We start from the raw sequence: 14,723 nt of genomic DNA, 5'->3' as shown, positions 1-14,723 counted from the left end.
GCAATCCTTGAGAACCGGCTGAAATATAACTGGATAGATTGAAGATTAATCGGTTTATATAGGAGTATAAAGTTTTTGATTTTAAGTAACAACCCAAACCCTTGCCCCTATAAATACACATTTTACAGTTTTACACTACCATTCTAATTCATTTCATCTTCAACCTCATTATTTCAAACCTAAAACATTCTGTTTTTTCTCCTAATAACCAACAAAAATTCCATCCATCCATCTTCAGAAATCAACTTCATTAGCTTGATCCCATTGCAAATCTTTCTTTAATTCTGTGTTGCTGTTGTTATTAACCAGTAATGGCGGCTTCGAGTTCTCGGAGAAGACACGATTATACGGTCAAGGAGAGAGATCCAACTGGGGAATACTTGAGGTATGCTAAACTTATAGAAAAATCAAAATCAAAGTCTGTTTATCATGGATTTGATACTAGAAACGGTAAAGATATTGCTTGGATCAAGAAAACAATTACAAAAAAAAGGTTTAATTCTATAATTGAAGAATCTGAATTGCTGTCAAGAATGGATTGCTGTGATCATATTCTTAAAAAACTTAATTCTTGGATAGTATCAACTGAAGGGGTTGCTACTCTCAACATTGTTACTGAATTCTATACTGATAATTTGGGTAACTATATTAAGAATCATGAGGTTCGAGAAGATAGTCCTTTCATTGGTCATTGGGCTAAGCAGATTCTTTTAGGTTTACAGTGTTTGCATGATCAAAACCCAGAAATTTTACACTGTAATCTTAGTCTGGAAGACATTGTCATAATGGCACCTTCATCTATTGTGAAGATATCAAATTTATGTTGTGTAAAGTGTGAGAATAATCTAGAATTCATAAAAGATGCAAAACGTGCAGAAATCTATAGTTTTGGTGTCTGTGTAATTCAAATGGCTGGTTGTATTGCACTAGAAGCAATTAAATCCCATAAACTGAAGAGGTTTGTTGCTAAGTGTTTGAAATGGAAGAGCAAGGGGACTTCTATAGATAAACTGTTGAGTGATCCGTTTCTTGACTCAGTTAGTATACCCTGCATTCAAGCTCATGAAGTTAGATTACAACCACCGTCTTCTACCCAAGATCATACTAAAAAGTTACTTATAGGACAAAAGGTGGGCGATGAACTGTCCGTGACCTCAAGGACAATTGATGATATTGTTTATATGCTGTCACTTGATAATCCGAAGATGGACAAAATTAGAGCAGAAACAATTGGCATGCCAGATGAAGAAGCCTATTCAATGATTCAAGGGATTGAACAGCTGATTTTTTAGTTCAAGAATGAACTTGTTGATCCTGTTATTGATGGCAGAACAATAATATCTGACACTGATGAGGAAACGATGCAGCAGCATAGTGCTAATATGTTCAACCAAAATATGGAAACATGTAACATTTCGTAGGAAAGACGGAAGTTTTTTTTAAAAAAAAATGATGGAAGTGAAGTTATTAAAAATAAAAATAAAAATAAATAATAAAAAAAAATAAATAAACTCATGAGCCTTCAACTTCTATTGAGATACTTCCTCTGTTACACAATGTGCAACAAACTTGTTGCACGTTTCCCAAGACAAAATTTGTTAATTAATAGGTGATTAACAAAGTAAAGGATTTGTGATTAACAAAGTAAAGGATTTGTGATTAACAAAGTAAAGGCCGAAATCCCTACTGCAATCAATAATATATACACCTTTGCCCGAAAGGCCGAAATCCCTACTGCAATCAATAATTTGGGGCTGTAACTTATGCAATTATAAACAAAAAAATATATACAAGTATATGGTAATTTAGAAGTTAGAACACGATGCCATTAAATAGTACTTAGGGTGTAACACCCCCAAATTACTCTCTAATATTAACAATAATAATCCAACTTTAGGGAGTAACTTGGGAGTATTATCGCCACGTGATTACGCAAGACTTAACAAAGTTTTAAAGCGGAAAATAGTACTTATCTTTTATTAATAATAATAGTAATAGTTTTATAACACTTCCAAAGTAACTAAAGTAACTACAACACTGATACTATGTTTACTAAATTAAACTAGGTGATCACCGCCCATCGCCCCCAATGCAGCATATTATTCACGTCGTTTGGTCGCCATCACCTATCTACTCATCATTAATCATAAGTAGGGCAAAGCCAAAACAAAACAAATACAATACGTATTAGCTAAAATGCTAAGTACATACAAATGCTAGACATGTAAAATCAATTTAATTAATTAAACATGCTTTCGAAGAGATTTGGCTTTAATAAATCATAATTTATCTAAACCATTCATGAATAGAAATTCATATATTAAAACTTGTCAAAAGAACCAATTTCTGAAATAACCAACTTTCCAAAGATAATTCTGAATAGGATGGATCAATCCATATTTTCATAAATCATTTTCCCATCTTACTCCGCTAGTAACTCCTTTACATAGTGCTATCAAGGGAAAAGACTAGGTCATACAAAGTCCATAGTATTCAACTTACTCCGCATAGTGGGAGTTAAAAATCCAAAGATCCAAGGAGTAAATCATGTTAAATAAACTTTCCAATATCTCGTACTCGGAATAATTAAAACAATAAAACTTCCTTATTAAAACATCTTGAATATCAGTACAAGTTTATAATCAACCTTATGAAATATTTAAACATTTGAGATCAAACACTTAAAACATGTTTCACTGAAATATATTTCACAAACATTTAAACATGGTTCGATCACTTAACATGTAAATCACGTTACATATAAAAGTCACTTTTTAAAAGACCTAGCCACATGTACGTACCTTGATCCTTGCAAATAAGCACGAAGTTCCTAATTACGAACTTAAAATCCCTACTATAATAAACACAAAGTCCTAATCAAAAACTCTTCAACCCATAAACACTAGTACATAAAATGTAGACCCTTGACTTAAATTAGTTGTGCACGGTCAATTAGTTTAACTCTTGTAATGCTTATACTTTCATAGTTCAAGAAACCTTTTTAATATCAAGAGAGTTAATAATAATAATAATAATAATAATAATAATAATAATAATAATAATAATAATAATAATAATAATAATAATAGGTAGTAGTACGTAGAGTATTAGTAGTAGCAGCAAAACACCATCATATAATGATAATAACACTTATAACATCATGAATAGTAGTAGTACTTATTTTAGTATGTAGTAATAGTAATATGTATAGCGTAGTTGTTTGATATGATTTAATCAAGATAATAATAACAATACTTTATAATGATAGATTATCATTAGTATGTATGTAATACTAGTAGTGTATAGTAGTAGTAATATGACTCAAAATGAAGAACATCATCAACAACAACAATGTAGTATCAAAACAAGGTTGGAAGCTTAGATAATCAAGCAAGGGAGGAAGGTGGAGGGACTACCTATGGGTGGCAGCAAGGTGGTCGGAGTGGTGGTGGTTGTGTTGTTCACGACCAAAGAGGAAGAAAGAGGAATCAAAGGAAGAATTAGAAAGGAGAAGATGGAGGATGAAGAGAGTAGTTTGGGGAAGATGAATGTGCGAAGTGTGGCTGATTTTCATGGCTATTTATAGCCTCTATTAGGCACTATTTCAGCTGTCTCCATTAATGAAAGAACAAGTGGGAACCTTGGTTCCATTTTTGCCGACATGAAGAGGTTCTAAAAGCAAGAAAACGAGTTTCTGTTCAGCAACCATAACTTTTGATCTATATAGCATCAAACAACAATCACACCGTTGAAATTAAAGATTGGGATGTTCAGAACAAACTGTCAAAATTTCAGCCAAATCGGACCACGGATGGACCTCGGCGGATTTCTGAGACTGCTCAAGTTTGGGACGAAAATAAAGATGAATGGTGTATGGGGGAGCTACGTGGAGCAATTTGTGTGGAAGTTAAGAGTTGACTTTAGAAAAGAGGATATTAAATACTTTTGGCATTTTGTAGTATGACTCGGGAACAAAATATTTGGCTCGAGAACAAAGAGCTTAAGGTAGAAAATCCGGTTTTTGGGCACGATCCGATAACTTTAACTTGATTAGTATAATCAAACTTATTATAAAACATAATTATAAAACTGTCATTTATATATAATAAACTATTTTATATAATAACATAATATTTGAAATATCTCGGAAAATCCAAATTAGTAAATGGGTTTAAAATACGGGGTTTTACATGGGGCCTGTTCTCTTCATCTTATTTTCATTTCAGTTCAATTCAGCTCAATAAGGGTCTGTTCACATTTGCGGAGTACTTTATTTCAGTTCAGTTCAGCTTCAATCAGTTCAGTTCAGCTTCAATTAGTTCAATTCAGTTCAGCTCTTAATTTCCCTCTCTCATAAAATATTCATTTCAGCTCAATTCAGTTCAGCTCCGCTCCAATCAGTTTAGTAAATGTGAGCAGGCCATAAGTTCAGTTATATTCAGTTCAGTTCAGCTCCAATAAGTTCAGTTTAGTTCAGCTCAATTTAGTCAATCAGAATAGACCCTTAGTATTAGTTCTAATTAAATGTGTGAAATAAAGAAACAAGAAAAAATCAGGATTGAACCTAAGGGATTTTGAACCCATCATAGAGACTACTTTTAGGTAGGCCTGGCAAATGAATCAGGTCGGGTCAGGTTCAACCCAAACCTGATTATTTCAGGTTCGGGTCAACCCGAAATTGACCTGACTTTTTTTTTTTTGGTCGTCTAAATCAAGTTTCTTTGACATGAAACTGATTTTTGTAACAAAAGTTCATAAGTTTTCGTTTCCAACCAAAATAAACAACAAATTAAAGTAACAATCCTAAATTCCAAATTAACGATTACAACCCAATTTTGTTATACTTTTTAATTAAAAATTATACCTTACAAATCATACATTATAAGATATATAACAAAATATGAGAATAGTACTGTAAACATCATCTTTATCAACCCTTACGTTCTTTAGTTTCACTAATTACTTAGGCCTTGCTAGTTGATACTACCACTAGTACCGCCGCCGCCATCTCTCATTCTTCCATAATTTAATGTGTGGGAAGTCTGGGAACTGCCTGCCCCTGCCTTACTCTTGAATTGCAATATGGATATCCATGGTTGAAGAAAGAAAAAATTGAGAGGAAACTTGAAATAGGAGAGAGAAAGACCTTAATACGGCTGGATTGAGAATGTGAGAGGATTTAGGGTTTTAGTTTTATCAGAAATTATGGGCTTGGGCTAGTTTACTTCGGCATTTTGTGTTTTTTTTTTTATTTTATTTTTTTTATTTTTTATTATTTTTTTTAAACTTATTTCGGGTTAAGTGGGTTGTTTTTGGGTTGAAAATTTCAACCTTAACTTAACCCATTTAATTATCAGGTCGGATTTGTGTCGACCCATTTAAGTTTTCGGGTCAAGAATCTCAACCCAAACCCGCTATTTTCGGGTCGGGTTCGAGTCGGGTTTTCGGGCCGGGTCAGTTTTTGCCAACCCTACTTTTAGGTCCTTATACCATTAAACCAACCATATATTTTCTTCCTTAAGCTGCATAGAATTCCTTTTAACTAATTTTTTTTTGGGGGTTTTCTATATAGTAACCCTCTAACATTCCATTTTCTACGATGTGTCCCCCTTTTGAGAAATCTACACTATTACCTAAAATACATTTGATATCGATACGGTAACCTTGCCGTTATCTCACCGTTAACAAATTCCGTTAGTTGGGTCCACTCTCCACTTAATAATATTTTTTTTATCGATTTGCGTGTTGGATATTATTCCATTAAAAGTTGTGGGGCTATTTTGACCCTTAAGAGTCCAAATTGAGCTTATATTTTAGAAAAAAAAGAAGTAAATGCCTCGTTTGAAAATTAGGGACTTAAATTACTATTTTAAGACTCATTTATGCCAACCAATATGTTTATAATGGAATTAGCAGGGGGCCAATGTGTAGTGTTCAAAGAAAAAATAAAAAGAAAAGAAAAGGTGGTTTATTACAATTTTTTCCTTAATTTAAAAAATAAATTTAAAAAAGAATGATACATAAGAAGACTTTTCAATGGATGTAACAAAGTTGTAGCCATTGTAACTATTTTTAATCTTGACCCTTAAAATTTTATGGATCAATCTAGTCCGTCCGCGTAATTGTTTCACATAAAAATATAACTGAAAAAAAATTGGAAAATTCTCTTTGGTGAACTCCAACTTTTCAATTTTCTAAGTGGTAAACATTTTTAAATTTTATTATCAACGGTAAACCTAAATGTTTGATTACCATTGATAAAGGTTATTTTATTAAAAATCCTACACTATAGTTATTTATTTATTTTTTTAATTAAAAAAAATTAACCCATTTCCAATAAATCCCAACCCCCTCTCCCCCACCCCCACCCCCACCAACGCCGGCGTCGGCACCAATCTCTACCGTCGCTGGTGCGCCGGCCTCCCCTAGCGACGCGACCTCCCTCAATCCCGCTAGTGACGCCCCGCCCCCACCTCCACCTCCACCTCCTCTCTCTCTCTATCCCCTTTTCGACCCTTCCCATTTTCCCCACCCAACGCCCCACCCCCGACCACTCTAACTACCACAAAACCGGCGCCCTTCCCCGACGACCCCCCCTCCCTTGTTCGCCGGCCAAAAACCCTAAAAACAACCCCAAAACATCAGAAAATACCCAAACCCGTTTAGGGTTTTGAAACCAAACCCAGGAAATGGGTTTCGGTTTTTTGGTGGTTTTGGGTAGATTTCAAGGTTTTTGTGGTCGGCTCTCAAAGGAGGGGGTTCGTCGGGGAGGGGTGCTAGTTTTCGTGGTGGTTTTGGGTGTGATTAAGGCTTGACGGACGGTGGTGGGGGAACTGGGAAGGAGAGGAGGTGGGGCGGGTGGTGATGGGGGAAATGGGAAAGAGAGGAGAAACTGGCCAAGGCGTTGCCGGCCGGAGGTGCCAGAGGCCAGACGTTGGCCTCTAGCACTTCCGGCCGGCTGGCTGGGGGTTGGCCGCCGACACTGGTGCTGGTGCTAGGTGAGTGGTTTGGGTTTTTTTTGGGAAATTATCAATGGTACACCCAAGGTTCGGGCTTTTATCAATAGTACACCAACTTAGTTTTTGTTTATCAGCGATACACCCAAGGTTTAATACACTTATCTACAGTAACCCTAATGTTAATCAAATGTTAATTAAAGGTTAATTTTAGGTTAATCCACTTAAAATGAAATGACTAATTTGCCCCCCTACTCCAAATACATTAAATTGCTCCTTTCAAACCTCAACTACCTATATTAAAAACTCCTAAGTCAGAAGATCGTTCATCTTCTTCTTCCTTCTCACTCTCTCCCCTGTTTCTGCTGTTGTGAGGTTCCATAATCGACGGGCGAATTGAACAAAATTCTAGCAAATTCTGCATTTCACTGTTGATCGCTTAAGGTAAGTTTTCATCTGAGCCTTTGATTTTCTGACTTTCGCTTAGTTTTGGTAGTATATGAATTTTTTGTTTAAATGGTTGAATTTTGGTTTCCATGTACAATTGTTAGCAAATTATGGTTTAAATTATGCACAATGTGCCTGTGATTATTATTTGTTGCTTTACTGTTGTCTTTTTTGCACAAATAATTCGAATTGGGTGTGTTTGAGTATATATATGTATGTGTTGTGTGTGAAAAGGGAAAATCAGAAAGGATGGAAACTATATAGAGAGGAAGAGGAGGTGGGTAGGGTAGAGTACATAAAGGAAGGAAAATGAAGAGGGGAAAAAAAGGGAGGGAATTTTTTAAGTTAAAAAATTCGAATTAAACACCAACTTAACCTTTACTTAACGTTTGTTTAACGTTAAGTGTATAGTTGATAATCGTGTGAAACCTTGGGTGTACCGCTGATAAACAAAAACTAAGTTGGTGTACCATTGATAAAAGCCTGAACCTTGGGTGTACCATTGATAATTTCCCCCTTTTTTTTTTTTAAATATTTCAAAAATAAACTTAAAAAAAAACTAACTAACTATAGTTAAATCTCTAGTTAAAATTTATCATTAATATTATAATTGACTTAATATAAATAATTTAGTTTTACCTAGGGATGTCAATGGGGCGGGTCGGGGCGGATATTGGCCTTCCCATCCCCATCCCCACCTAAAATTTTCATCCTCATCCCCGTCTCCATCCCCGCGACGGGTCTAAAATTCATCCCCATCCTCGCCCCAGCAGGTACAATTCCAAAACCATCCCCGCCCCTCCCCCCGCTTGGATATCCATCCTCACTTAATCCCTCACCTAAGGCCCACCTAATCCCCCCCCCCCCCCAAGACCCACCTCCCATGTAACACCCCCGATTTACTAACTAATAATAAATAAGAAATAAAGGAAAAATAGACAACCTTTAAATAAAATTGCGGAAGCATACACTTAAATCGGAGGTATTACCGCCACACTCAACAACCTGTCGAGTGTTAAGGCTTACAAAATCCCAATAATTACAACCCAATAAACTAGGTGAGCTATTTATACAACTTTATAAACTCATGACATCACACTAATCGAAACATTTGAGCTCCTTTAGCTACGACCAATTGATCAACCTGCTTAGAAAATCTTGATTGCTCACCATTAAGGACAAATTCCAAAATAGATCGTCGTAGGGCCACCATAAGAAAAAGACATGGCCGCAAATACAAATAGCACAATAAAACAACACACACGTCAGCAAAAAGCTGAGTAATCACCACATATCAGAATATAGAGTATAATATAATAATTAACATTACTATATCAATTAAACCATGTAGTTCGAAACTACATTACCCATTGTACTCTGAAAATAACCTTTGTCAAATAAACCTCGAATAATAATACAAACCTTTACTCAACTCTATCCCATAAGTGTGCCATGCTCATTGTTCTATACCTAGCCTTGGACATAGGTAATTCAAATAACAAAACAACAAGTATAAAAACTTGAATACTCCCAATAACCAGAAAACACCTTGAACCAGACCACATACGGGCCAATTCCCACTGTAGGGGACCATAGAAAAATAAATATAAATAAAGATTGTACCTCATTCTTAACTCATGATTATTACCCTCTTACCAACAAGCCAAGGACTAAGTTATATAACTCCGAGCCTCAACCCAAGAACAAAACAATAATTCTCAACCATTTGATCTCATACATCGATCAGATAACCATTCACATGATAATAAATAATATCTCAATATTGGCACAGGTTCCCAATTCATATATGACGACTTATTCGATTCACAAAATATCTCAACTCTTATAGAACTAATACTAGTACTCAAAATTAATCAAATCTCCCCAAAAATAATACTCTGCATTAACAACCCTAAAACCTTGATAAAACAATACTCCCTATAACAACAACATTACAACCCTAGAAATAATACAATCAATCAATACGACAATTAAATTATACAATACAACAACCAAACACATATATATAAATTTTGATCATACAAATAAATCATAAAATTTACATATAATAATACAAAATATAATCAATACAAACAATAATGAATTATCAAATAAATAACTCCAAGGATTAAGATTCGTGTGATTACATAAAATAAATAATACAATCAAATTATAAACAAACGATATAAGGGTTGATAGTGTGATTACGTATAACAAATAACAAATAGCAATGAGTCTGATTACACTTAATAAATAATATAATCAAATTAATCAAACATCTCCAAATTGATAAAGTGTGATTACCTTGCAAAAACGGCCACTCTGACAACAGTAATAATTAAGACCACATCTCTGCATAATTCTATGTCATTCGTAAATGTTGGTTTTTAGATTAAACAAAAGCACTTATATCATAATGCTAATAAGTGATGATGATAATGATGCGCAGAAGCAATTCTAGATTGTATAAGAAAACAAGTTTATTTCTTTTAATTGGCTGCACTCATTTGCCGTGAAAGGTATATAGGGTTTTATAAAATAGGGTTTTATAAAATAGGGTTTTATAATTTTCCAAACACTAAAATAAAAATATGAGATAAGGAAAGTTATTTAATAAATAAAAATAAACTATATTTTTATAAAATATATTATATAAAATCATAAAATATTCAGGTATTACATCCCAATACACAATCCAACATATTTAATACTGCGTATAAATTACAACAAATAAAATTATTATTAATATTACACACTTTTTTAGTTATAAAATTAGTGTATTACAAATTATTATATGTACTATTTTATTTTACATATTTTTTTATATATAAAATAGTATAAAAGTATATAATTTTGTTTTATAAAATATATAGATGTATTGTGGGTGTGAGGTGGGGATAAGGCGGGTATGAAGTGGGGCGGGTGGGGCGGGTACAATGTAAAATCCACTCTAGCCCCATCACCCATGACGAGTATGATTTTTATCCCCATCCCCGTCCCACCACCCACCAAACCAAGACCCATCTCCGCCCTATCCCCGCCCTACTGACATCTGTAGTTTTACCATTGTCCATTGATAATAAAATTTAAGAATATTTACCACTTAAAAAATTTGAAAAGTTGGAGTTCACCAAAGAAAATTTCCCAAAAAAATAAAAATAACGGTTTCTTATTCTAAATTATGGTTTTCCGCTATTAATGGTTTCTCTACCTCCAAACTAAAAGAGTCTATCAAATATGCATAACCACGGATGATTATGTAATTAAGAACAAAGCATAATTATTGGTTAGTGACTAATTTGGGCTGATACCGAAACTTACAAGGATAAAATTACTTTGCGATGAGGATTCAATGGTTAGGTATATGATATGATTGAGGTTTGAGGTTGATTTATTATTGGAATTTATCTGTCTTGCCTTGCTTGTTTGCAGTTAAATTATTAGTGATCAAGTAGAGGTAGTTGTTATTACCGGAGACTTCTATTTTGTGCTTACTGATGCTTGATCAGGAGTGATGGGTAACCAAATTTTGTGAATTAGGGTTCTTTGGTTTGATTTTTGTAGAGCATGCAGTTGCTTTTTGGAAGTTGAATATGCAAGTATGTTGTTTGTTGATTTCGTTGGTCATCAAAGAGGTTTGTGCTATTTGATTGCTTGATCATTTGAGTTTATTGATTACCAAAAAATTTTCGAACTTGGTTTGTTTGCTTTGATTCTTGGTGAGCATGCAGTTGCTTATTGGCTGTTGAATAATCGGTGACAAGTTGGCTGAATATAAAGGTTTTGCGCTATTTGATGATCAAGTTGGCTGAATAGAAAGAGTTTTGGACAGCTAATTTTGCAGTTTTTGGACAATCAAGGATAATTATTGGATTTTTTCCCACCCAAATTAAACATTCATCATCATTGTGATAAGATAGTAATTACAAATAAATGAAATGATAAATCCAGGAAAATATATCTTAGCCTTATTTTATTTCTGGGAGAATCTTGAAAAGAGATGCTATTGCTTAGAAGAAGGGAGTGAAGCAAAGGACAGAGAGGTGTCAATTCGGATAATCGGATGGAGTTTGGATCGGGTCTATTCGGGTCGGGTCTGTTCGGGTTGGATATGTTCGGATTAAAATTATCCTTTTAATTCGGATCGGGTCGGGTCAAATTCGGGTCCTGATCTATCGAGTCCGGGTTGAATACGGGTCGGGTCAACTTCAGATCGATTCACTTTCGGTTCGGATATATTTGGATCGGGTTTAAAACGGGTTTAGCCGGGTAACTTCGGGTCGGATGAATTTGGGTCGGGTTGATTTCGGTTCGGATGATTTCGGTTCGGTCAATTTCAGTTCAATTCCTTTTTGTGTTTGGCTGGATTTTGGTCGAGTTGACCAAATTCATATCTAGGTAAGGTTATTTTTAAACTAGAGATATTGTTTAGTTTTTACCTTATTATTGGGTCAATATGATTATTAATTACGAAGCACGAAGTTTTAGTTTTCTCATTTGATCAAGTTATGTGTAATTTTTATCTTTGAGGAAAATTGAGATTGAATAAATATCGATGACTTATCATACCTATATAAGTAAGAAGTGAGACCGAGCTAGTGATATATTGACGAATAATAGTTACATATGGTGATATATACAAAAAAGTATGTCTTTTTTTTTTAGGTTATTACAAGTTTACAACTCTTCATCAATTGTACAATCATATGAGGCTATGAGTTCTGTACTATTAGTTTAGCTTATTACTGATTCAATTTTTTAAAGATATTTGTTAGAGTTGTTAGAATTACTTTATTACTAATTCAATTTGTATATTAAAAACTTGACATTATACATATTGATAGTTAATTGTTACTATGTAAATTCTTTTTATTTAAGCATAAATTATTGCATATGTATGTAGTGAGTATATAACCGTGCGATGTATAACGCCTATAATTCTACAATAATGCACAATTGTGCTCCGCACTTTTCTGATACGATTATTTCTTTGTAGTAAAAAAGTTAACTTATTAATAATTAGTAAATATATAGTATAAGAACTTGAATAAAAAAGTAAATAATTAATTATGATCGGGTTAAATTTGGATCGGGTTAAAATCAAATCGAGTTAAAATCAGATCGGGTTAATATCAGTTCGGGTAAAAACAGATCGGATTAGATCGGTTATTTTTCGGGTCAATTTCGGATCGGGTTGAGCTCGGGTTGGGTCAAATCGGTTCGGTTTGAGTTCAGGTCGGGTCAAAAGGGATTCGGGTTGAGTTCAGGTCGGATCAAATCGGTGCCGGGTTAAGTTCAAATCGGGTCAAGTTCGGTTTCGGGTTGAGTTCAGTTCGGTTACAGATCGGGTTTGGGTCTTGAATTTCTCGAATCAAATCGGATCGGTTACAGTTCGAAACGGATAATTTTTTTTTGGGCCGGTTCGGTTTTGACACCTCTAGGACAGAGTAAGTTCAGATTGATTGAAAAAAACTGAAAGAACGTGTAGTAGATTTTTTCTTTTTATTGTCAAACTATTTTTTGTGTTTTTTAAACCACACAGTCGTCTAATAAAAGGTTTTAGTCAAAATTTAATGAATGACTAAGATTTAATCTAATATAATGACTAAGATTTAATCTAATATAATGACTACAATTTTATTGTATCCCATTTAAAAACTATCCCAACAAATTAAGTCACAAATTATTTATTTACAAAAATACAAACGATCCATACACCTAATATTCCCTAGTTATATCAATAAATAAATAAATAAATAAAATTACCTAAAATGTATTTGGAGAACAACAATCCTTAAAATTCCTTAATCATCTCAACTACCAAAAGTATTACATTATCTAAAACATATCTCTTTCATTAGATATCCTCTAAATCATTATCACAATAATATATCTTTTAATAATAGACTCCTAATGTTAAAACAATACTTCTATAATTGAGCGCAAAAAAAAAAAAAAAAAAAAAAAAAAAAAAAACAAAAAATTACTTCTATATAGTTCTATTCTCATGAATATCAAACCAATATACATTCATATTTGATATTTCAATAATAACCCTATTTAAGCTGTAAATTTCCGTAAGAACTTCAAATTCCGAAACAATGGCGGAAGCATTGCCTAGTTTATCGATGGATTTGTGGACGGAGATCTTAGCGAGGCTGCCGGCGAAAAGCCTAATGAGATTTAGGTGTGTCTCTAAGAGCTGGTGTTCACTAATTGATTCCTCTTATTTCAGTCTTTTGCATCTTCAAATTTACAACAACAAACCCAAGTATGTAATAGCCGTGGAAAGCTCTAATTCTACCGTTTATAGTATCGACACATTCAGAAAAATTGAAGAAATATTTAAAACTCCTGATAATTGTGTTGTAACAGGCAACTGTTATGGATTAATTTTGATGTATTCATTTTATGAAATGACGCCGGATGTACTCGTATTTTATAATCCCGTTATTCGAAAGTTCTGGTCGATCCCCCTTTGTCCTGGTATATCTTGGACATATCGGCCAGGTTTCGCTCCATCTACTAATGATTATAAGGTTGTTGCTTTCGGGAATTCTAAGTATTTGATTGCGGTTTATTCATCAAATGATAATCTTTGGAGGATGAAAGATAGGTCAGATGCTCACGTTCGAGGCCTTTTAAGTTATAATGACGGGGATGAAATTTATTGTAAGGGTTCTATGTACTGGTTAGGGTTTGAAAAGGATAAACCTCGTGGCGTACATAATCATCTTGTATCGTTCGATTTTGATTCCGAGGAATTTGTCTTTGTGGATTTGCCTGATGCTCTTAGACAACCAGGTCAAGTTAAAATTAATTTTGTCCTTGGTGAGTCTATAGCAATTTTCGCTATGTCTTCGGATCGTGTCTGTATATGGGTTTTGGTCGAGGATGGTGGAGATAAATTTAAATCATGGCGGCTTTGGTATAAGGGAGATTCAAATGTAAAAGCTCTTCGGTTTCTTAGAAGAAGTATTCGTACGGAGATTTTCGATGTTGAGAAGAATACATTTTTCTTATTTAATAATGATAGAATGTATTCTTATAACTTCAGAAGTCACCAGATACAACATTTGGAAGATTATAATGATGATAATATGTATTTTGACACTTATATGGAGAGCTTAGTGCTGCACAAGCGAAACGGAGGGAAGATTTTGACATACCATGAGGCTGGTAAAGAAAGAACAAAATTGGTCCATTTATAGATATATTACTGACTTCTTACTTTCAAATTCTTTTATGGAGTAGATTTAATATTTTTCATGTTAGTGTGTAGTGTTTAATTTGCCTTTGGCTTACCAAAAGTAGAATTAT

The 14,723-nt window shown here is 33.9% G+C and overlaps 2 protein-coding genes across 2 annotated transcripts; both read left to right on the top strand.

Annotated features, from left to right (window-relative positions):
* The first annotated feature begins 311 nt into the window (after positions 1-311).
* LOC145575984 (putative serine/threonine-protein kinase WNK6) lies at positions 312-1,292 on the top strand. Its single transcript, XM_081633771.1, has one exon. The coding sequence runs from the start codon at positions 312-314 to the stop codon at positions 1,290-1,292; it is 981 nt and encodes a 326-aa protein (XP_081489897.1).
* A 12,212-nt stretch (positions 1,293-13,504) lies between these two features.
* On the top strand, positions 13,505-14,614 carry LOC145575974 (F-box protein At2g23160-like). The gene has a single exon (XM_081633759.1). It carries the CDS (start codon positions 13,505-13,507, stop codon positions 14,612-14,614), a length of 1,110 nt encoding a protein of 369 aa, XP_081489885.1.
* Positions 14,615-14,723: the final 109 nt, after the last annotated feature.

This window comes from Chenopodium album, chromosome 2 (assembly GCF_948465745.1).
Source record: "Chenopodium album chromosome 2, dcCheAlbu1.1, whole genome shotgun sequence".
Taxonomy (NCBI): domain Eukaryota; kingdom Viridiplantae; phylum Streptophyta; class Magnoliopsida; order Caryophyllales; family Amaranthaceae; genus Chenopodium; species Chenopodium album.
Note: the sequence above shows the minus strand (reverse complement) of the source record. Positions and strands in the feature narration are given on the sequence as shown.

Excerpts from the sequence above, each read along its gene's own strand:
- LOC145575984 (XM_081633771.1), top strand. The coding sequence starts at position 312 with ATGGCGGCTTCGAGTTCTCGGAGAAGACACGATTATACGGTCAAGGAG.
- LOC145575974 (XM_081633759.1), top strand. The coding sequence starts at position 13,505 with ATGGCGGAAGCATTGCCTAGTTTATCGATGGATTTGTGGACGGAGATC.